We start from the raw sequence: 22,137 nt of genomic DNA, 5'->3' as shown, positions 1-22,137 counted from the left end.
CTGCACCCTCCCCGGATGCGGCAGCCGTTTAGGTTTTGACGGCAGGAGCAAAGCAGCCACGCATTCATCGCTGTTCCTATGGGAGTATGGTGCGTAAGGCGCAGGGTGACCTATATGGTGGATAAGAACGGCTTACTATTTAGTTGACGCTTGACCCCCTGTACCAGCTCTTGGCCTATTTAAACTTCAAGCTGAATTTAAAAGTGAGATCCTGAAGGTATATAATCAAGGGACTAAATCCCTCGCACAGCCCTAACCTTATGTGCCCGATGCCCGGTCAGTCTAAGCCTCGATCGCCAGCCTGAACCATCAACTACGATAATTGGCCGAACACTCGCCTATGATATGCTCTTTCGTCGCTCTTCCTTTCAGCTTCTGCAACATCCATGGATCCATCACACAAAATACGAAGAGCTGGGCCACACAATGAGACAGCCGTATGCCTGAGGCAGAAACTATGCATCACGTGCCGGGCAATCGTGGCGATGAGCTCGTATTCAAGCTTCACCCACATTCCATCACAATTCCAGCTGTCAATGTCATTATTTAGGCAAAGAGCCTCCCGGGTGGAGAGCCGGCACGCTAGTCTATACAGCCTATTTTCTAAATCTGCCAAACGGAAACCTAAAGGTTGAACTTGAAAGTTGCCGGTATGGCTCTCGCAGCGCGTGGATTCCAGACCACATTCCAGGTGGATCTGCCTGATCGGCCTGTGATGCCCCCTTATCATGCCCGGCGGGCGCATAAGAAGTCTCGCCATGGGTGTACTATTTGCAAGTCGAGGCGGGTCAAGGTAAGTTTCTCAATACAATGTTCCGTATTTGATATTAACCAAGTCCAGTGCGACGAGCGCAGACCAGCCTGTCTACGATGTGAGAACTATGGGGCAGAATGCGTCTACCCACCATCACCCACTTCGTCTCGGACGAGCAGCAGTCCGTCGAGTTCCAGCTCAAATCCAGACAGAACGCTCGTCTCATTCTCCATTTCCGACATGGTGAGCAAAGTTCAGGACGCAGTGGGTGCAGATCTCGCTTTCGCTCCTCGCGCCATTGGCGACTATGACGCCGTCATCAACATCGCAGTGACTTCGCTGAATTTCTACTTGAAATACTCGACAGATACTGTGGGTACGCCGGCGATTAAGCAGGTAATGAAGAGAGACATGATCCATGTTGCATTCGATGTAGGTTGTTCCTCCTGCTACCGTCCGACCAGGTACTAATCGTAACGAGAATCCATATCTACTGTATACGGTCGTGGGATGCGGAATCCTCCACATGAACCGCATGTCTCCAAATAACGAATCACGAGAAATCGCCGAGGCATACTTCTGGCAACGTGCTCTCCGATTATACTCCCAGGCGCTACAGCAAAAGGTCAACGAAAAGAACGTAAGCGGGCTCATATCAGCATGCATGCTCATGGGGATCACATCACTTATCCCCCTGAGATTCGAAATCAAAGACTCCTGGGTATTTACCGGCCAGCCCGGCGATCTAAACTGGCTAGCTATCCAGGGCGGACTGGCTTGTATTCTGAAGCTCGCCCACAAGTACATCCCAGGTAGCATCTGGGGAACAGCCTTTGGACTCAACCACGACTGGGAGCATAAATTGTTCCGCTTCGATATTACACAGGGACGAGAAGGGCTGCACCCCGAACTAGCTGATCTGTGCGGGATCGACGAGGATTCAAACGAGGACAACTGTGTATATTGGTACCCAATCAAGCTTCTGAGTCCATGCATGCATCTAGAGGCGAGCGCACAGAATGCGCCGCATGCCACAAATTGGATGGGGAGGATCTCTCCGCAGTTTGTGAATATTTGCAGAGAGCGCGATCCCCGCGCGTTGGTTATACTGGCGTATTGGATGGGACTCATGTGCACGCTGTCGAAGTACCAGCCGTGGGTAGAGGGGCGGTTGCGACAGGAGTGCATCGCGGTCTGCATTTATCTGGAGAGCATGGAGGATCCGGTTATCCAGCCATTCTTAGAGTTTCCAGCCGCGGCATCAGGCTATACCCTGCAGACTCAATTATAAACAAATAAACCTTCTGCTCACGTTTATCGGTTGTACCTTGCTATGCGAACGTGCCCAGCTTGGATTGGGAAACTTTGTTGGTAAGGCCAATCTTCAATGACATCAACAAGGCGCTCAACTCGTCATAGCTCTGTGCTTAGATTTCATTGAGGGTATAACCTAGTGGCAAGGGAGGGGTGCATAAGCCCATTGGATATCAAAAGAATACGGACATGTGGCCTGAGTCGCGTGAACTATGTCAGGCACATTTACCTGAAGCAAAACCCTCTCCCATCTAATGAAATATAGCAATCCACCGTATCAAAATGGGTAACGAACACCCGACAGCTATAAGCCCTGCGACGCAGGAGACGAATTGTACAATCGGCGGGTGCCTTAACTCCAGCATCCAAGAGTATGTCCAGTATCCACTGCCAAACAAAACCTCTCTGGAATACTCACTGTACCAGCTCCTTCTTCAATTCAAGTTTCTCGGATGTTACAATAGTCACCGCAGCCCAAAAGTTCGAGTTGCACAAGCTGGTTATTTGCGGGCAGTCGAAGTATTTCTCGCGCCTATTCAATAATAATTGGAAAGTAAGCTAACGTGAACCCCACCCTTAACAGCCAGAGATACCGATAGCTGATTAGTAGTTATTGTAGGAGACAACAGAGAATATAATAAGCCTCGAGGACGACGACCCGACAACTATACACGCCATGCTCCTCTTCATGTACGGCTTCGACTACGAGCGCATTTGCAGTGAAAGATGCGCAAACTCGCCGCTGTCATTCCACGTCATGGTCTACCAGGTCGGAGACAAATATGATGTTCCGAAGCTCAGGGACTATGCAAGGAGGAAGCTTGCATCTGCTATAAGGACCTGCTGGGAAACGGACGACTTCCCTGTCGCCATTTCAGATGCATATTCGACTACGCCTCCTGCAGATAATGGGCTTCTCGATTTCATTGTGATTGCAAGCGTGGATCATCTTGACAAATTGCTGGAGAACGATTATTTCAATGAAGTTCTAAAGGAGACACCGGGCTTCGCGGTTGATATTGTACGGAGCGGTAGACTTTCAGCCCATTCGTTAATTTATCGCTGCCCCGACTGTACAGGAGTGTGGAGGTTACAACTTCCTAATTCAAAAATCAAGGCACATGTGTTTTGTCCTTCCTGTGGGAGAGATAGTAATCGTTATTCCTGGCGATGCTATGTCACAAAGGACTCGGAGGAGTAGTATGCAGTCGAAGGCTCTGTCATTTCAAGTTGGTTCAGTGGAATTCTAGAGATCAGATTATGGCTGTCATCAATATAAAAAAGGGGCATGCATAGCACAATTTCAGTATGGCGTGATATTTCCTCCGTTGTATGCAATTGCGGGCTGGATCGATGTAGTCGGAGAGACCCAGAATGTGTCGCCTAAGCTCGCTAATATTCACGTATATAACTGCCGTTCCCGGCTCGCATACTCCAATAATGATCTTCGCTCCTACATATCACCAAAATGCAGCTAATAACAACCACTCTCCTCTTCACCATCCTACCCCACGTCCTAGCGGACTGGCAATATTTGTCTCGTCCAGACCTCTCGCCACCACGATTAAACGTCACTGTCCCCGCCAAATCCTCCACTGAAAACGGCTACATCTTCATCTCCCCCTCCCCCGGCTTCGCACCGGACAGCGTCGGCCCCTCACAGCCAGGCGCCTACATCTTCCGCGACGACGGCGACCTCGTCTGGTCCGGGGTCGGATACTTGGCCGGAAACATCGCGAATTTCGGACCGACAGTTATCCATGGAAAGCCTGTTCTCAAAGCCGCGCAGGGGTGGTTGATCGGATCGCATGGCCGCATGTATGGCAACCAAGCGGTTCTAGATCAGAATTACGAAACGCTGAAGATTGTACGTGCTGCCGGACATCGGCTGGTTTCTGTTCATGAGTTTGAGGTTGTGGATGGTGGACGGAGTGTTCTTGTTGAGACGCCGGTACCTGTTCCGTTTGACTTGCGTGGGTTTGGGGGTGAAGACGGTCAGGAATGGATTTTGAGTAGTGGGTTTCAAGGTGAGAATTTAGTATAACTATCTTGCAAGATGACCGTAAAATGGAGCTGACATGAACAGAGATCGATATTGAGACTGGGGAATTGCTCTTCGAATGGTTCAGCTTGGACCACATCAGCCCCAAGTGTATGTCGCCGATATCCATCTACTGAGCACAAACAGAGGTCTAATAATATCAGACAGCGCCCTCCCCCTGCAACAAACCGGTCCCTTCAACGCATACAACTCAGAAGACGCCTGGGACTACTTCCACCTCAACAGCGCCGCAAAAGACCGCGACGGCAACTACCTAATCTCAGCACGAAACTACGCCGCCATCTTCAAAATCAACGGCACCTCGGGCGAAGTCATCTGGCAACTAGGCGGGTCGCACGGATCAGACTTTAAGGTCCCGTCCAACGCGCAGTTCGCATTCCAGCACGATGCGCGGATCCGGTATATCTCCGACGACGGACTGATCGAGCGCATCTCCTTCTTCGACAATGCGGACCATTCCCAGTTAGAGCCAGGCCATGGGATTGGCGGGTCTTCGAGAGCGAGATACGTAGAGTTAAACCATGTTGCTGGGACGGTGCGCGAAATCCAGACATTCTGGGCGCCTGATGGGCTCGTTGCGAACTCGCAGGGTAATGCGCAGTTCCTGCCTGGTGGGAATGTCTTTGTCAACTGGGGGCAGGCTGGGGCAGTCACCGAGTTTAGTCCGGATGGGGAGGTTCTCTTCCATGCTTACCTTGATTCGTATCCGAATAGTCATGTGCAGAGCTATCGTGGGTTTCGAAGCTCTTGGACTGGGTATTCTGGCGAGGATGTTGCGGTTCTAGCACTGGGGGATTCGAGTGGTGAAGTGGTGGTCTATGTGTCTTGGAATGGGGATACGGAGACGGATGTCTGGCGCTTCTATCTCGTTAATGTAGAGACAGGGGCAGAAAGTAAGTATCTGGGAGAGAAGAAGAAGAAGGCTGGCTTTGAGACTGAATTTCGCGTGTCTCTTGACTTGTCTTCGGAAGCCCTGGGTCGAGTATTTGTTGCTGCTGAGGCACTTGATAGGGAGGGCAGGATTATGGGAAGAAGCAGAGTGACCGGCCTGTCGGATAAAACTTCTTATACCTCTCATCTTGGGTCGGGGAGTTTGGCGATAGAGGACATGGAGGAACAGGCGAGACTGGAGCTATAGACGAGCCTAGACAAGCACTGCACTGTCGGGGGATAGCCCTAGTCACCAAATTTCTGTTAACTGTCTCGCCCTTTAATAGGCTTCATACTAAAAACAAGCTAGGCGCCATAGTTAAAACATATTGCATTGGTTCAAACAAACGATATCAGAATGCCAACTTGCTCCTTCAACACCCCAACTAGGATTTCTTGCACCGTTTTCCAGAATCATATTCAAATGGCCAATTTACCAACATTCGGCATACCAGGGGTCTTCTCAGTCTTGTCAGTCACACTTGCGGCAACTCTCTTCCATTCCACATAGTGTTCCTGGCCGAGACATCTATCTCTCAGGCGACGTTCGAACTCCTCCTGTGCCCCAGGCTGACCAGGTCGGAGCTTCACTTTGAATGGCCACTTGTCAACAATTGTATGATCGCTCTTAATCGCGGCGCCGACGGACTCGGCGGCCTCAGCAAACTCGTGCTTCTCCATGTACCTAATCGCAGTCAGTATTCATTCTGGCCTTGCCCACTAGTATAAGGTGAATAGTCTCACCGGTCAAAAACGGAGTCGTAGTTCGCCACTAGCTGTATCGCTGCATTGAGCTTCCCGCAGTCAGCGTGCGATATAGAGGGCAAAGCCTTATTCAAAGCAGGCATGTACTGCTTCAAGCGTTTCCATGCTTCGCCTTTCGGTCCAATATCGCGCTTTCTGTCCGAGTCATTGACTGTGCGGGTCACGGCGCTCATGAACAAGGTAACGAGTGTAGCGTGGGGGTTCTCAGAGGGTTGTTTCAACAAAGGGACCATGAGGTTGAGGGTTCGCTTGATGCCAGCCAGGCCCGGGTCGGAGAGATTGGAGACCTAAACACGACAATCATTAGCATTGTCCCTGAGCAACCCAAGGCTGTGTGTCTCCTTACATCGATCCGATCGAAGCTCTCATCGTTGAGCTTGTTGGAAAGAGGCGTGACGCAGTCCTCCGCGACCTCGATGATTATCTTCAAGGATCTAAGCCGGTCACGGAAAACCTTGAAGACTCGACGCAGGTAGAAGAACAGCTTCCCGTATACGTCTGCTGTCGCAGGTCCGGTGTATGTCGCAAAGACCTCTTCGGAGGGCCACCCAGCCGTGGGGTCAGCATCATCCTTCATAGGCCACTGTGACCAGTGCTGGAAGAACGTCCTGCAAGTTTGTCAGTGTCGAAGCTCAAAGCTCCAAAATAAATGGGGTTTTCACTTACGGGTTGGGTATACAGAACTCCTCGCGAGAAGCTCCAAAGGGGAGAACCATCCCATCGTCGCAGAACTTCTCGTACGCCACTCTGCGGGCAGGAGGCTGATTGTACAGAAATCGTTCCCTGTAGTCCTTGCGTGATTGTACCTTCGTAGCCAGCGTCCTCGCCTTGTGAGCAAGGGTAGGTGTGTATCCAAAGGGCGCCTCCAGGAAAGACAAGAGGTAGTTCCAAGACTCTAACTTCATGATAGGGACGAGGGTGAACTTCTCGAAGTCCCATTCTTCCCCGACGGGGTGGTCGCAGTCAGAGCCCTCATACTTCGTGCAGACTCTCTCGACGAGTGGACGGAATCCGTCGAGCAGTTCAATATCGGACTCTCGGATGAATGCCGAATACCACACATGAATCATGGATTCAACTGCATCATCGTCGTCTTCAATGGCTATGGCTAGGAGAAGCAGAATGACATTCCGGCAGACTATGTCTGTATCATGGTCGTTTACCACAATTTCCAGCAAGCCGTTGTAATCTTCCGGAAGTTCGGTAATAGTCTTGACCACGTTGCGAAGATCTCCGGATGCTACGTAGAAAGACATGCTTGTCAGTTAAAGGAAGCTATGCTGGCGTCAACAGATATAAAAACATACCAGCAAACAGAATACCCAACGGCCCGTCATAGTCTCTTCCTTCGTTATCGGCAAGGTTAATCAGATCAAAAGCAGGCATATCCCCAATGAAATCCTTATTGGGACCGAAAGAGGGTTGAATCTTGGGTGATCTGTTTTCCAAAACCCAGGAAGGCAGCCATGTCAATTTGTTGAGCTCCGATCTGCAATCAGTCCTGTGGAATTGCCAATGGCTTTTCTGGCAGGCCGCGCTGCAGTACTGTAGAACCTGTCAGTCAAACCTATATTTATTAACACAAACTCGAGGCAACATACCAGAACGAGGCGGCAGTTTGTGCATGCAGATTTTCCATCTTTTTGGCACTCAGGGTTGTTGGCGCAGCTAGGCTGAGAGCCTGCCATCTTGCTTCAAAAGCTGGGCAGGATATCACAAGGTTAGGAAAGTTGCTTGGGAAGGATGCAGTAATGATGGATATTTCGGTGAGAAGTGTTTCGAAACTGGATTTCGATGTCTTTCTACTGTGTCTTGCGGTGTTTACCGAGTTCAGCCATTCACTAACCGTGCCGGTGGCCAATATCAATAAACTGCGCAAAAGCACGATCCACATCTGATCCTAAAAACATTCTCTATTGGCAACCTCAGTTCTGCTGTTTGTATCGCGTAGTCATTGTTTTGTCCAGAGGAACATTGTTTGTTCAGAAGAACACGCGTTTAGGTACAAAGTAAGGTGCTATGGTGAGCAGCCTTGAAATACATGCAATACCAATCACAGAAGCGCCCCAGGAAGATTTCAAGTCTAAGAGCAAGAATCACATTCAGCAATAATAACTGTATGAATTTTATTGGTATCTGAGTTGGGTAAGAAAGGATTATCAGTAAGTAGCGCTTACTGACATGTTTAAATACAGACTGCCTAATATCAACACCATGATGGTCTATCTTTGGTACAGGCAGCAGACCTTCTCACAGGTACTTACACCCTACGCCTGCTATTCTATTCATCCTCCGAGATCAGACTCTCTTCCCAGCCCAGATTATTTACACCTGTCCGTTGGTATTGCTTCCCTTAAAAGGCCACTGTATTTATTTCACCAACCGACACATTGCAGGTAACATTATACCCAAATCCAGGCTTCCGCTATTTTTCTACTAATACTGACTTTTAAATAACTATTTAGGTCTTCAGCGCATCAAGCATAATTCAAACATCTCCCATCTACTCGTCGCCGACGTCAAAGACCATGGCCTCCATCAGGACTTCCCAGAACCCCTTCGATTCTGCAGTTTTTCATGAGTTGCATCCCTTTCTACAACTGCGATATATCACCATCGACCGATTTATTAGTCTATATACTCCCAACTGGCACAGCGAAGTCGTATTGACGCCTTCGCGCATCGACAACATCTAACGACGTTCTTGACTAGCGGTTTGACTGTATGGTCTGATCTTGCGTCGGAGATCCAAGTCACACTGTGCTCATTCGACCGTCACGCATCCATGAGTTCAACTGCGACACCGAATAACAGAGCGCAAATGGGCAGTACAGAGTATAAGTACCTCTGTCCTATAGAGTGCAGAATATACCACGACCGATCAGCGTCGGCGAATGCCGCAAGTGGGGTGGATGTAACGTTGGATCCGTCTGGGGAAAATTTAAGTAAAAAAATGAAAAATTAAATGGAAAAAAAGGGAAAAGAGACGAAGACGCAATTGTCAGCTCCGATCACGCAGTCTGCAGTCTCTGCTAGGCAAAAGCTTCGACTTGCGACTTTCTCTTCGCATCGTCCTCCATATGGCACCAGCGGCACAATAATGGCCGACAAGCAGCCCTCCGTCGCCCCAGGGCCAGCGCCCTCCGAGGCCAGCCATGTGCAGCAGGACCGCCTCAACCGTGGACTCTCCGCCCGCCAGGTCCAGATGATTGCGATCGGGGGCACCATCGGAACCGGCCTGTTCCTGGGCACCGGCAGCTCGCTGGCCACCGGTGGGCCGGCCTCGATGCTTATCGCCTACGCCATCTCCGGCGGTATTATCTTTGTGACGATGCTGAGTCTGGGCGAGATGGCGGCGTTTGTGCCTGTTGCGGGGAGCTTCTGTACCTTTGCAGGGTGCGTCCTCTTTTACTACATCGTTCTAGAGACTAATTCTGTGCAGGAGATTCGTCGACGACGCGTTTGGGTTTGCTCTAACTTGGAACTACTGGTTCAATGATGCTGTTTCCACCGCTGCGGATCTGGTTGCGCTGCAGCTGGTACTCCAGTACTGGTCAGACAACTTTCCTGGATGGGCTTTTAGTTTGATCTTCTGGGCTGTCTTGATCGCGCTGAACTTGTTTGCGGTGCATGTTTATGGAGAGGTACGCATCGCTTCTCTTCTCAAAAGTATATGCTAATTATTTAGGTCGAGTACTGGATGAGCGTGCTGAAGGTCATCACCATCGTCGTAAGTACACTCCGTCTGCACTACAATCCATACTAATAAGCGTAGGTCTTCATCATCCTTGGAATAGTCGTCAACTGCGGCGGCAATGAATCAGGCCGCTACATCGGCGGCGAGAACTGGCACATCCCAGGCGCGCCCTTTGTCGATGGAATTGGCGGTTTCGCATCTGTCTTTGTCACCGCAGCGTTCGCCTGTAGGTCTAACCTTCCAGCTGAAGACCAATACTGATTCGCGCAGACGGTGGCACGGAGTCTATCGCCATCACTGCAGGAGAGACCAAGGACCCAGCAAGGACTCTCCCAAAGGTGGTCCTTAACGTCTTCTGGCGAATCCTCATCTTCTAGTCAGTTACTTGTTCTTGTCAAACTCTTCCCCTTCTAACGCCATCTAGCATCCTGTCCACCATAATCATCGGCCTCAACCTCCCATACAACTTCCCGGACCTCGCGGAAGGCGACGTCAAAACCTCCCCCTTCACCCTCATCTTCCAAATGACCGGCACCAAAGCCGCCGGCAGCGTCATGAACGCCGTCATCCTAACCTCCGTTCTATCGGCGGGCAATCACGCCCTCTTCGCAGGTGTCCGCCTCCTCTACACCCTCGCTATATCCGGGCACGCACCCAAGGTTTTCGCGCGGTTAAACCGGAACCAGGTCCCCTGGGTCGCAGTCCTAGCTACGGGAATCGTCAGCGGTCTCTGCTTCGGCTCGAGCAAGATTGATGCAGGACAGCTTTGGACTTGGCTGCAGAAGTACGTCCCAACCCGACCGAAAGATACCTCTGATGAATCACATATTAATGAAATCAAATAACAGCATCGTCGGTGTCTCGAACCAACTCTCCTGGATCTCCATCGGCATCACCTCGATCCGGTTCCGACGCGCCATGAAGGTCCAAAACAAGACACACCTGCTGCCCTTCCGTAACTTCACGTACCCAGTTGGTCCCTGGGTTTGCGTGATTCTCAACATCGTGATTGTGCTCGTGCAAGGTTGGACCTGTTTCAGCCCCAAATTCGACGGGGTCAGTTTTGTGAGCTTTTATGTGGAACTGCCAGTTATGTTGGTTATGTTTTTGGCTTGGAAAATCATCAAGCGGACCAAGTTTGTGAAGCTGCATGAGGTGGATTTGGAGACGGATACTTATACCCTTGAAGAGGGGGGTGAGAAGAGTCTTCTCAAGAGGTTGATTGAGTGGGTTGCTTAGTTTCTCGGAATATGTATAAGTTACCACTGTTTCACGATTTCTGTATATCCCCGTTTGATTCAAATGGCCAGCGGCCGTAAATGCAAACCGCTATTTACAGTCTATACGCCCATAAACTCATAAACCGCCTCTGAAGTCTTCGTCACATCCTCAAACAGATGCCAATGCCCTACACCCTCCAACACCACCACCTTCGCTTGTCCATCTTCACTTCCAAGCCTCTGCGCATACTTCTCACACAGCCCAGGCGGACTAACCGCATCATCCGTGCCCGTCACTATCAACGTCCTACACTCCACCCCTTCCACATTCAAAGTCTCCTCAGCCGACCGCGCAAGGGCCATACAAGCCTTCGCGTACCCCTCTGCATCCTGACCAAGCAGCGACAGCCTCGTGGCCGTTACAGCAAGCGGATTGTGGGATCTTGTACGCTGTGACAAACCCGCGTTAACGATTGCATCCGTGACGGCGAGCATGCCGTCCCTGCGTACTGTTTCGGCGCGGGCGTAGGTTCCATTGCTTGCTGCTGCCGGGAGCGGGGAGGGAGGGGGCCCGAGGAGGATAAGGTTCGATATTGGGGATGGGAGGGAGGATAGGGCGAGCTTAAGGGCGACGAGACAGCCCATTGAGTGTGCGATTATGGTTACTGGTCTTCTTTCGGACTGGTTTGAGACAGTCGTGTAGAGGGTTCGGATGTCGGATGCAAGAGAGGAAATTGTGAGGCTGCTTAACCCGTTTGTAGGGGAGAGGCCATGGCCCTCAAGGTCTGTGAGATGGCAGGCGTGCGTTTTGGATAGTGTATCAACCAAGGGGGTGAAGTAGGCAGAGGAGCCGCCGAGGCCGTGGATGAAGATGACGGGGTCGCCGTCGGGTTGGCCACGGAATTGGTAGAAGAGGCTCTTGGTTCCGATGTTGACGAGGCCGTTGTTGCTCCTGGTCTTCTGGTTGGAGACTGGGATTGAGGAGGCGGTGGTGTTGATGCGTTCGATCGTTGGGTTGATTGCATCTGGGGCTGCCATGTGGTTGACGAGCGTCCCCAGGTCAGTCACCGAGACTTTCACCTCATCACCGGCCTTGAGAAACTTCATCGGTCTAAACCCGAAGCCTACTCCATACGGAGTGCCAGTGGCGATTGTATCCCCCGGCTGAATCGTCTGGCCCTGCGACAGCGTCGAGATCAAATTCGGGATACTGAATATCAACTGATCCATTGTAGCGTCTTGTCGCTTCTCGCCATTAACAAACGTCTGCAGACGCAGATTCTCAGGTAGTCTCTCCTTGGGCACGGCAACTGGCCCAATGGGACAGTATGTATCCGGCGACTTGCCGATATAGAACTGCTTATGGTCGCGCTGTCTCTCACGAGCCGTGAAGTCGTTGATGATGGTATATCCCCAGACATAGTCCATCGCCTCTGACTCGGGAATCTTGTGCCCTGCCTTGCCGACGATGACGCCGATTTCGCCCTCGTAGTCGGGCGTTTGTGTGAAATCCGGGTGGAGGAGGACATCCTCGCCGTGCGCGATGATGGACGTCGCTCGTTTGGTGAATATCACTGGGGCACTGGGCTGGTCGACTTTGTCTGAAGAGTCGAAGCCCGATGAGTTGAATTCTTTGGCGTGTTCGGCGTAGTTCTTCCCCACGGCCAGGATGTCACGGCCGGAGATGGTGGGGAGCAGTTTGACCTGAGAGAGGGCAATTGGGTCTTCACGCGAGGGGAGGATGTTGGCTTCGCCAGCTTCAATGACCTGGTATAGGCTGTTGATGCGCGTTCCGGAAGTGAATGACAGCGATTGGATCTGCTCTGTCTGCAGGTCGAGATGGCCAATGCGGTCTTCCCCGGAGCCGGGGTCGATGTAGGCGCAGTAATTGAACTGGGAGGAGGCCATTGTCGGTGTTACTCTGTGTTGGAGTGTCTGTCAAGTGCAGCTGGCTCCCTTAAATAGTAAATAGAACCAAATTGTCGAATATGACCCCGCGTTGTTCTCCACTGCAATGGCGAATGCTCTCGGCCTCCACTCCGCGCATCTCCGTCACGAATATATGGATTGGCAGGCTTATTTGGACTAAATAATATCGAGGAATGACCTAGTACGTAGCCTGAATCATACACTGCTCCATGTCGATCAAGTCTCTTGAAGACCAAGTACTTGGTAACAGCACTCAGTCAATTGCTATAGACAAACACATCTCAGACTGATAAATCAATAAATCACCAATCATCCAAACTACTCAATCCAACGTATCTCGGAGTCTCCATAAATCGGTTCTTAACACCGCTCGTCCTCCCAATCCTCAACGCCCTTCCAAACCTTTTCATCTGGTCTTCGCCGTGGAACCGCCAAAACTGCCATGAGCAGTCGTGTCCCACGAAGCTGCGGATCACAACGGAGCCGCCGGGGTGTTGATGCTGGAAATCTGTGCAGTCGTAGATGACGTTGTTGATTACAATCCAGGCTGGTGGAGATGGCGGCCTTTTATCTGTATTTTGCGATTCGTCTGCAGGAGATGCTGAAGTCCAGTGCTTTTCCACGAGGGACAGGATTGCCGGGTCGATGTAGGGGAGGTCTGAGTCTGCAGTTGAGCGGTCTTGACTGGGGTATTCCCGGCCTAGAAATGTGCGGGTTTGCAATTGTGTTGGTGGCGAGTGAGTTCTGTCGGTGATGTCTTCGGTATGTTCACTGTAGGCCGCATTCTTCTCAGAGTGAATGGGCAGTGCCGGACGGCGGAGGGTCAACCAACCCATTGTGAGTATTCTCCGACATTCGTGGATGTCATCGAGGGAAGCCCAGTTTATGGAGAAATGCGGATGTCAAATTGGATCGACGGTGGATGAGAGCGGCGAACAGCGGTGATGCGCGGGGATGGACAATCAAGAATGAAGCGATTGGTGCCCGCATCGCGTCTCCACGCCTGCATGATATAGCGTCCTGGCTCAGAGTAGATATCGGAGGGGTGTGGGGACAATCAGGAGACTTGTGCCGTATATATACTCCCCGTCTGACATGGTTTTGGTGGTTTCCTCACTTTCATGCCTGGGTGCACTCACATCTATACAATATGACTGAGATACCCTGGACATCCCCAGACTGCCCACTCGAGCCCTACGATGGGCCACCTCGCAACGTCGCATACATCGATCAACTCGAGTTCGACGCGAATCTACAACCGAAATCATACAGCATCGCAGGAACGCATCCAGAGTCAAAGGTCCTGATCACCAACGTTCAGATAATCGATGCAACCGGGAGAGAGCCGTATCGCGGAGATGTACTGATCACAGGTATAGTATATTCTTCAAATCATACCACTAGCCCAGGCTTACATGCAGCAGGAGAGCGATTCTCTTATGTCGGCGAGGTCCCTGGAAAAGAAGATTTAATCAAAGACCCTAGAGTCCGAGTATTCTACGGCAACGGCCGTACCCTGATTCCCGGTCTCGGAGATGCACATACTCATCTAAGCTGGAATGGGGGAGATCTCGGTCGTCTGGGCGAGTTGGGAGTCGAAGAGCACACTCTTTTAACGGCGCGGAGCGCCCGGTGTTTCCTGGACTCTGGATATACCATGTACGGCTTTGTCATATCCTTGAAGGCAATATACTGACCGGAGTAGGTGCTTTGGAGCAGCGTCCGCAAAGAAGCGGCTAGATGTGGTTGTCCGTGACGCGATCAATGCTGGGGATATCCCAGGACCACGGTACCTTGCCAATGGTCAGGAAATGGCTCGGCGGGATGGCGACTTGGTGCCTGGGATTACTGCATACGCTGATGGTCCGGACGAGATGCGCGAGGTGTACGTCGCTCTGTTGTTATGATCTTGTATAGTGTCTGATGAGCGCAGAATCCGCGAGCATGTTGAGTTGGGTGTAGACCAGGTGAAGCTGTCGATGTCTGGAGAATCGGTATTGACCACTCTACATTATAGACACATGAAACTAACAGAGGCAGATAACTGAGATCCGCGATGCGATGGACTGCTACTTTAGTGACGAAGAGACAAAGGCATGTGTGGATGAAGCCCATAAGCTTGGGATCAGGCTCTGCGCCCATGCTCGGGCTCGAGATTCCGTCAGGCAGTGCATTGAGCATGGGGTCGAGATCATATACCACGCTTCTTACATTGATGAAGAGGGTGAGGACATAGTTCTCTCCTAAATTCAAGTTCTAACGAAAACAGGTATGGACATGCTGGAGAAGGAAAAGTCACAACATGTGGTTGTCCCTGCGATCAACTGGCTGTATGCCACCCTGTACGAGGCAAATGCATTTGGCTATGCCACAGAGGCCGCTGAAAAAGTCGGGTATAAAAAGGAACTTGAAGCTGCGATCCGTGGACTGCGGGAGATGCACCGACGAGGAATCATAGTCCTCCCTGGAGGGTATATCACCTCCTTTCTAGACGTAGACTTGTACTGATGTCTTCAGGGACTACGGTTTCGCCTGGACACCACACGGAACATATGCCCGGGATCTCGAGCATTTCACCAAATTACTTGGCTTTACACCGCATGAAGCCATAATTGCCGCGACATACGGCGTAGCAAAACTGTTCATGAGGTCGCACGAGATGGGCCGGATCAAAGCAGGAAATTTGGCGGACTGTGTCCTAGTTGATGGAGATCCGCTGGATGATATCACCATTCTACAGGACCATCAAAGGCTTAATGTTATTATCATCAACGGACGAGTTCACAAAGCTGGACGGAGGGAGCTACTGGTGCCGAACATGGCTGCTCAGGAGCTCACGCAGAGAATCACGCAGGGAGTTGAGGAGCTGGAGATTAAGGCGCCTATGCAGAAAGCATACTGATTAATCTGCACTGTAAATTGAACAGTTTGATACTGCTAAGCCATATGAAATATGATGGGTGAATAATGCCATAAAGTAACCCCGCACGTCCTCGGTGCTATAAAACGGGTCTTCCCCGTCTTTTTCTCCAATCTACTCTCCAAACATGTCCTCGAGACGTCTTCCTCTCAGCTGCGAGAATTGTCGCCAGCGCAAGATCAGGTGCATCAACTCTGGTTGTAATGCTCCCTGCGACACCTGCTCTCGTCGTGGTTATGCCTCCAGCTGTCGCTTCCGCCGCCAGGATCCCTACGAGACAGCTGCTCGATCGCCGGATGCGACAAATGTTTCTTCTTTGGAGGAGCTTCTGAGACAGAATATTGCAGTGACAACAGCTCTCCTTAGCCAGCAAAATGAAGCGCGACTGCCGTCTCCAGACTCGAGTCCACCGGTTTCGCAGAATGCTATCGAAGACCGTCCAGCCAACCCCATCCCGCAACAACCAGGTCGTCTGGTTGTGTCACCGTCGAACCATGTCCGGTTCATACCATCAAATGGACTCGGTGATTCCGATCTCATCGATGCAATGCAGGGGACTACCTCAGGCTGTCCAACCGGGTTTCCCTTCTTCGAACAAGCCGGCGCAAATGCTGTCTCGGACGAGCTGCTAGATATGCTCCCTCCTCTGCCACAGCTGGAAGAGCTCAAAGCAGTATATTTCAATGTCTTCTCGCCTATTTTCCACATCCTGCATGATCCAACCTTTCATGGTAGATATGACAAGTTCATGCAGAATCCGAAACGCATTTCATTGCCCTTCCTTGCCCTTCTCTTCGTTATCCTCAGCCTCTCGGTCACTGCACTGGACGAAACTAACCCTCTACTGATGCACCTTGGCCGCGACCCATCTCCCGGGGCTAATATTCGCAGTCTCTCCGCCAAATACCGAGGCGCAGCGATGCGCTGTCTTGTCGCTGACAACTTCATGTTCCGTCACAGTCTCTCCACAGTACAGTGTCTGGTTCTACTCATCTACGCCATCAACCATGCCCAAGGCCCTGCATGGTCGCTTCTCGGCACAACTCTCCATATAGCTGTTGCTGTCGGCTGTGCAGTTGACCCTGAATGGCTCAACGTCAACCGCATCGAGGCTGAGGAGCGTCGACGCTGCTGGGCCGCGCTGCAGATGCTGTATACCATCCAGAATACCTGTCTCGGGAATCTCATGCCTTTCCGCATTGACTCTGATGTGGAATTACCAGCCGATATTGAGGACGATGACTTGACACTGGACAAATGCAACCATCTCCCTGGTAAAGACGATGCACCAACTAAAATGACTTATCTGCTATATAAATTCCGTTTATATAACCTCGCCTTCGAAATCTGCCAGCTCACATGCACGGACAACCATGCAAAAGCAGACGCCCTGGATGTAAAAATTTCCTATGAGCAACAACATCATTTTACACGCTTCGCATCGAGACCCCTTGCAGAACTGGAACCTTACCACCAAGCTCACTACTACATCCTCACCATCTACACCAACCATCTTACCGTCCTTCTCCATAGGCCATGGCTTTCAGACAACAGATACAAACAAAGCTCATGCCGATGCGAGCGTGCAGTAACCACCATCCTGTCTAACTTCGAACAATTGTCCTCGGACCCTATATTCCGCTCATATAGGTGGTATGTCGACGGGTTGGGCTCCTTCTATGCGTTTTTCTCTATCACTACGCTGCTTGTACTCCACGGAAATGGGCAACTGGATGGTCAATCAAGACCGGAGACGATGCGTCTTCTTCTCCGGTGTGTGGAACTACTTGTCAGCAATGCTTCGAGGAGTGCGGTTTGTTCCAAAGCGGCTGCAATTCTCGAGCCCGCAGTGCAGCATTTGAACCCGGTAGATCTAACTGCTACCCATTATATGAGCCCCATAGGTGAAGATGCTATGTACACCGTGTTTCCTGAGTTGGGAAATCTGTTTTTCGATGTCCCATGTGAGCAATTATTGGCGCCGGCGGGGTTTCCCTGGGTCACTCCTTCTGGTGCAGTCTAGGGTTTGATATAGAATGCATAATGTGCTCATGCAACCTTGCACACAATCCGGACCACGGCTGTGAATGGTCCAAACTCTACACAAAAAGGTAGCCTGATTCACTCATGCAGTGTCTGGACCACCAATTCTGTCAAACTCAACCTGTCACCACCTTTTATTCAAAAAAAAGCCTCACACCCCCCAAGACCATGACCTATCCAGCAACCATGCCAAACGCCTACGCTACACCCAACACAAGAGGATGATCGAGCTAACAGGTCTCATTCCATCTCCCAACTTTGGAGCCACTATCTTCAAAAAACTCCTCGGCCTCCTGCGCCGTCCTTCACGTACGAAGCCCTCCCTCACAGCCCTCCCCAACCGGCTCCTGATTGAAATCTTCCAATACCTCCCACTCCTCGACCAGGCCAGCCTCGCTCTAACATGCAAATCGTTCCACTTCATATTCAACCACGTCTTCGAAAATGAGCTCTTCCGCTTTCCGCGCCTCTACCAGCTCCGACTACCAAACCTCTACCCAAATGGCATCATCAAGCTCGGCAGAACAAGACAGCAATTCCTCCGTCGAATCCAGGATAAACGCGTCCGCTACTGCGCAAAATGCATGAAACTCCACCGCCGCGAAACATTCGCCCAACCCACATACAACGGCCCCATGATCTACAGGGAATTCTGCTGGACCGAGGCAGGCGTCGTAGACCTATGTCCCTGTGTGTCCTTAACAATCCACGATAAAGACCGCATCGTGTGCCATCTGCGCCGCATGGCTAAGGGCAAATCGGTTGTTCTCAAGGATGGCCTTGAGAGGTTCTTCGTGCTGGGTTCTTGCAGGGGAGTGGTTACCACGAACGGTTCGTTGGTTTCAGGACGCGCTCCCACGCACGCTCCGGCGCTGGTTCACTGCTGTGCTGTGTCGGGTCATGCCTTTGTGGAGGCGCGGGTCAGGACGGTCCTGTATATCGGAAGGAAGGACGTGCTTGTTGCGGAGACGGAGTATGAAGTCTCTGCGGATGCTAGGGTTATGGAGTGGTGGTCTGATGACGATGGGTTTGCGGATGCGCATTATAACTTGCTTTGGGCGATGAGGACGTCGGAAATGGGGCTTCTTTTGGACGGGCAGGGCGAGCAGAGAGGGGGGCCGAAGGCGATGAGGCAGGTGTCGTTCAGTGTGAAAAGGAATCTGGGGAGCTGTGAGTTGCCTGCTGATGGGTATTGGTCCAAGCAGGACCGGCTGATGAGTCCGTCGTATGTGCGGTTGATGCAGTGAGTTTCCTGTTTGCTATTGGCTGTTTGTTTCTTTCTAACTTTGCAGTGCTTATGGGAGCTGAGCTTGTCCGTCTCATACGGAGTAGTCAACCTTCCGGGGATCATCATTGACCAACAACTGGAGGAAATAAAACATGATACTGTGCCAGCGACAGCGCAATCATCACGGACAAGCTCAAAGACTGGCCCCAACGTCGCATCTGGAAGCGTCCGTCACTAAGGATCGGGTCCAGCCGAACTGCTCCAATTAAGCAATCGCTTTCTTGATCGTGTCTCAGATATTCCTTCAATTAGACAGTATAAAGTCGCCAGTCTACCTGTTTTTAACTTTTCTCTCTTTATCTTCTGTTTTCCCTGTAATCACAGTCACATTCACCATGTCTATCAATCTTCTCGCGAACGGAGGCTTCGAATCCGGCTCCCTCTCGCCTTGGTTTGCCTCTGCCCCTAACGTTGCTGTGGTTGAATCCTCCAACGCCGAGTACACCCCCTACTCTGGCGACTACTACCTGTACTGCTTCAGTTATCGCCAAATACAAGCTCACAGCTAATAAGACAACAACCTCCAAACCGCCGTCGGCAACCGTGGCAGTACCGTCTCGCAAAGCCTTTCAGGTCTCTCCCCAGGCACAAACTACACCGTCTCTCTGCAAACCCGTACTCGCGGGGCCGGCGCCGCCAACTACTGCTCTGTGTATGTCTATGGTGGAAAGAATGCAACAACCGGTGCGATTGCCAATATTGTTGATACGCCGAACGAATGGACCGAGCTGAAGGGCGGGTATGTTCCCAAGACCAGTGAGGACGTGCTGAATATTATTGCGGCTTGTACGTTCTCGGGGAGCAGCGCTACAGGGCGTGTTTTGTTCGATGAGGTGGTTTTTTCCCAGTAGGGGGGCAGGCTGGACCCTTGCAGGGTTAGTATGTAGATAAGGTAGTATTTAAATGGAGCCGACTGGTGAAGTATGAGCTTGGCTTTTTTTAGTTTGCTTTACACCGTCAGAATGTTATTGCGTTTTCCATGCGTGTTTATTCTCTAAGTGAGAGACAGGGGTATTATATATATATACTCAATGGACCACAATTAGCATCATTCTTTGCGGACTGCCATTCCTGGTCCACTGTCAATTATTCAGTACATATCGATAGTGTCTCAATGCAGTGAAGCAAGCTCCAGTGATTTGCATTCTCATCGAATCATCGTCCTGGGTTCAGGGGAAGTGAGGCGCCGCCGAATCTCTAACGCGATGACGTCATCACCTGCGATGCCACGGACTGTGGACTGTGGACTGTGGACTGTGGACCTCCAAGAGCAGTGAATAATGCAGCGATATAAAGGAGCGCTCTCGAACGTCTCTCCAGAAGTCTCCCGCTCGGAATTCCAAAACAACTGCACCGAAGACTTGCGTGCCTGTACCACCCTGTGCCTCTGGCCCCTCGTCTGCGCAACAGAAACTCTAAACCAGCAGCGTGCGCAAGCCAACTGCACAACTGCAGCCATCCATATCGCTGGCTCTGGCTCTGGCTCTTTTGGCCGGGCCTCTTCTATCGCTTTCCTTCCTGGACACTCATCGCCTCTCAAGACACTGTGGATTGATCCACGCTCCCAACCTCTACCCTACTTCAGCCTGATCTCCTGCCCAACCATAGTCTCCAAGCTCTGCTAAATCGGCTTCCATCTCCCCGCCATCGAGCAGATCTGCTCTACATCCAATCTCCGTCACCCGCACCTCTTGTCTTGCATACAGCAAAATGTCCACCCCTACCTTGATCAATCTTCCCCCTCCCCCGTCCGACCCGGTAACGCCATCGGAAATGGGACCGTATGACCTCCTTCCTGACGTTCCTATCTGAAATTGACTGACAGCGCAATGACGATAGGGGAACCCCCAACTCAACCACCACCTCTCTATCCGCCTTGTCCACCACCGCCATCAAAGACGGCCACCAGGGCCAGCCCCATCCACACGGCCACCATGCGCACCACTCCTCCAACACATCCATGAGCTCAACCACCACCCTGGAGGCCGAGCGCGCCGACCGCATCTCCCGCCTAGCCGGTCTAGAGCGGGTTGCTACCGCTCGGGCCGGAGGTGCAGGACACCCCACCACCGCTCCCTCCGTTGCATACACACCTGGCTACTTCGACACAGCCTCCGGTATGAAGGAGAGGAGCACGGTAGGCAGCGCCAGCGCAACGGGCAGCGTAGGCGCACGCACCACCTGGGCCAGTGGTAGCGACGCCTTCGACGCCGACAAGATGAGCGAGGCAGACGACGGCGTGTCCAGCGTCGGCAACATCAGCGACGAAGGAGACGCCAGCCTCGTTGGCTTCGGAGAGGGCGCAAGCACCATGAGTGGCCCGATCTCACATCCCGGACTCCACCGGACGTCCTCGAGTGGCCGGCCGAGCTCAATCGGCAGCCCGAGCCGTAGCCGGGCTCCCCCCATGGCGCCTTACTCGCCTCACCTAAGTGACAGCGGTAACCCTATGCAGCAGCATACCATGCCTGGGAGTACATCTGCTACCCCGGAGCCGATTCAGGATGCACGTATGGTTGACGGGATGACCTACGATGCCGATGTCGTTGATACGACTGCGAGGACTCCGCGGCTGGCTACACCCGGCCTTGAGGACCCTCACGGCGAGCGGCACTGAAAACTGCGGCTGTAGGTAGCGATATGACTACAATTACTACTCTTATGTGACGCAGGCGTTCGCAATGGTTTACTGCTTATCGGAATGGAGTCCAAATGATTTTGTTTCGAAGAGGGTCGAGACTCGACCTGACTCTCACGGGAGGCGGCTCTTCTTCCCAAAAGGTTGGTGGTTTCTTTTATTTTGTATGATAAAGTCAACAATTAAGTTGTTCTTCGCAATTGATATGGAAATATAATGATATCTTTCAGGTGGCGAAGTACGGCAACTCCTTCCAAACCGCCCGCGATACTACGTACTAAGAGATTACCGTTCAGGTACTAGCCGTAGCGTGAAAAGCTTCAATGCCAGAAAAATACACCAGAAAATGGCTCTAAACTTAAATTATGCGAGAAAAGAAAACAAAGTGATCTATAACCTTGTAGAATATGATGTTTCAAGTTGGGCGTTCGCAGACTTGCCGAATTGGGAACATTTGCCGCTTTTTCTGCGTTCGCCGCTCACTCAACTCAGTCTCTCACTCTCTTCCTTTTCTCTTCTTCACTCTTCCATCTCCCATTCACCACCCCCTCCTACAGTCGTCCTGTCCTGTTCCCTG

General features: G+C 51.5%; 12 protein-coding genes across 12 annotated transcripts; 9 read left to right on the top strand and 3 right to left on the bottom strand.

Annotated features, from left to right (window-relative positions):
* The first annotated feature begins 550 nt into the window (after positions 1–550).
* ASPSYDRAFT_827223 (Zn(II)2Cys6 transcription factor domain-containing protein) lies at positions 551–2,198 on the top strand. Its single transcript, XM_040851162.1, has 3 exons — positions 551–793; positions 842–1,186; positions 1,236–2,198. The coding sequence occupies exons 1-3, from the start codon at positions 653–655 to the stop codon at positions 2,043–2,045; spliced, it is 1,296 nt and encodes a 431-aa protein (XP_040705180.1). The 5' UTR covers positions 551–652; the 3' UTR covers positions 2,046–2,198.
* Positions 2,173–3,403, top strand: ASPSYDRAFT_827218 (BTB/POZ domain-containing protein). Its single transcript, XM_040851161.1, has 3 exons — positions 2,173–2,282; positions 2,334–2,621; positions 2,688–3,403. Exons 2-3 carry the CDS (start codon positions 2,442–2,444, stop codon positions 3,267–3,269), a joined length of 762 nt encoding a protein of 253 aa, XP_040705179.1. The 5' UTR covers positions 2,173–2,282; positions 2,334–2,441; the 3' UTR covers positions 3,270–3,403.
* Positions 3,148–5,374, top strand: ASPSYDRAFT_827260 (arylsulfotransferase family protein). The gene is made up of 3 exons (XM_040851163.1): positions 3,148–4,095; positions 4,155–4,220; positions 4,274–5,374. The coding sequence occupies exons 1-3, from the start codon at positions 3,537–3,539 to the stop codon at positions 5,266–5,268; spliced, it is 1,620 nt and encodes a 539-aa protein (XP_040705178.1). The 5' UTR covers positions 3,148–3,536; the 3' UTR covers positions 5,269–5,374.
* Positions 5,375–7,513, bottom strand: ASPSYDRAFT_1173055 (uncharacterized protein; the record flags this gene model as incomplete). The annotated part of the gene is made up of 6 exons (XM_040840266.1): positions 5,375–5,745; positions 5,805–6,112; positions 6,172–6,433; positions 6,492–7,065; positions 7,133–7,370; positions 7,427–7,513. The coding sequence occupies 6 exons, from the start codon at positions 7,511–7,513 to the stop codon at positions 5,481–5,483; spliced, it is 1,734 nt and encodes a 577-aa protein (XP_040705177.1). The 3' UTR covers positions 5,375–5,480.
* A 1,412-nt stretch (positions 7,514–8,925) lies between these two features.
* Positions 8,926–10,761, top strand: ASPSYDRAFT_29862 (amino acid permease; the record flags this gene model as incomplete). Its single annotated transcript, XM_040844699.1, has 7 exons — positions 8,926–9,221; positions 9,268–9,469; positions 9,514–9,555; positions 9,601–9,748; positions 9,793–9,898; positions 9,947–10,306; positions 10,371–10,761. The coding sequence occupies 7 exons, from the start codon at positions 8,926–8,928 to the stop codon at positions 10,759–10,761; spliced, it is 1,545 nt and encodes a 514-aa protein (XP_040705176.1).
* A 101-nt stretch (positions 10,762–10,862) lies between these two features.
* ASPSYDRAFT_56695 (bifunctional fumarylacetoacetate hydrolase/alpha/beta hydrolase family protein) lies at positions 10,863–12,650 on the bottom strand (the record flags this gene model as incomplete). The annotated part of the gene is made up of 1 exon (XM_040849258.1): positions 10,863–12,650. The coding sequence occupies one exon, from the start codon at positions 12,648–12,650 to the stop codon at positions 10,863–10,865; it is 1,788 nt and encodes a 595-aa protein (XP_040705175.1).
* A 323-nt stretch (positions 12,651–12,973) lies between these two features.
* ASPSYDRAFT_146329 (cytochrome b5-like heme/steroid binding domain-containing protein) lies at positions 12,974–13,507 on the bottom strand (the record flags this gene model as incomplete). Its single annotated transcript, XM_040841612.1, has 1 exon — positions 12,974–13,507. The coding sequence occupies one exon, from the start codon at positions 13,505–13,507 to the stop codon at positions 12,974–12,976; it is 534 nt and encodes a 177-aa protein (XP_040705174.1).
* Positions 13,508–13,821: 314 nt separating this feature from the next.
* On the top strand, positions 13,822–15,573 carry ASPSYDRAFT_56693 (uncharacterized protein; the record flags this gene model as incomplete). Its single annotated transcript, XM_040849257.1, has 7 exons — positions 13,822–14,044; positions 14,096–14,330; positions 14,377–14,556; positions 14,605–14,665; positions 14,712–14,895; positions 14,926–15,142; positions 15,189–15,573. The coding sequence occupies 7 exons, from the start codon at positions 13,822–13,824 to the stop codon at positions 15,571–15,573; spliced, it is 1,485 nt and encodes a 494-aa protein (XP_040705173.1).
* A 145-nt stretch (positions 15,574–15,718) lies between these two features.
* Positions 15,719–17,614, top strand: ASPSYDRAFT_87915 (Zn(II)2Cys6 transcription factor; the record flags this gene model as incomplete). The annotated part of the gene is made up of 1 exon (XM_040851925.1): positions 15,719–17,614. One exon carries the CDS (start codon positions 15,719–15,721, stop codon positions 17,612–17,614), a length of 1,896 nt encoding a protein of 631 aa, XP_040705172.1.
* Positions 17,615–17,855: 241 nt separating this feature from the next.
* Positions 17,856–18,942, top strand: ASPSYDRAFT_87914 (F-box protein; the record flags this gene model as incomplete). Its single annotated transcript, XM_040851924.1, has 2 exons — positions 17,856–18,877; positions 18,927–18,942. The coding sequence occupies 2 exons, from the start codon at positions 17,856–17,858 to the stop codon at positions 18,940–18,942; spliced, it is 1,038 nt and encodes a 345-aa protein (XP_040705171.1).
* Positions 18,943–19,257: 315 nt separating this feature from the next.
* ASPSYDRAFT_29856 (uncharacterized protein) lies at positions 19,258–19,773 on the top strand (the record flags this gene model as incomplete). The annotated part of the gene is made up of 2 exons (XM_040844698.1): positions 19,258–19,402; positions 19,436–19,773. 2 exons carry the CDS (start codon positions 19,258–19,260, stop codon positions 19,771–19,773), a joined length of 483 nt encoding a protein of 160 aa, XP_040705170.1.
* An 859-nt stretch (positions 19,774–20,632) lies between these two features.
* Positions 20,633–21,539, top strand: ASPSYDRAFT_29855 (uncharacterized protein; the record flags this gene model as incomplete). The annotated part of the gene is made up of 2 exons (XM_040844697.1): positions 20,633–20,703; positions 20,762–21,539. The coding sequence occupies 2 exons, from the start codon at positions 20,633–20,635 to the stop codon at positions 21,537–21,539; spliced, it is 849 nt and encodes a 282-aa protein (XP_040705169.1).
* Between the last annotated feature and the right edge of the window lie 598 nt (positions 21,540–22,137).

Source organism: Aspergillus sydowii (genome assembly GCF_001890705.1).
Source record: "Aspergillus sydowii CBS 593.65 unplaced genomic scaffold ASPSYscaffold_3, whole genome shotgun sequence".
Taxonomy (NCBI): domain Eukaryota; kingdom Fungi; phylum Ascomycota; class Eurotiomycetes; order Eurotiales; family Aspergillaceae; genus Aspergillus; species Aspergillus sydowii.
The sequence above is the reverse complement of the archived record's forward strand: the minus strand, read 5'-3'. Positions and strand labels throughout refer to the sequence as shown.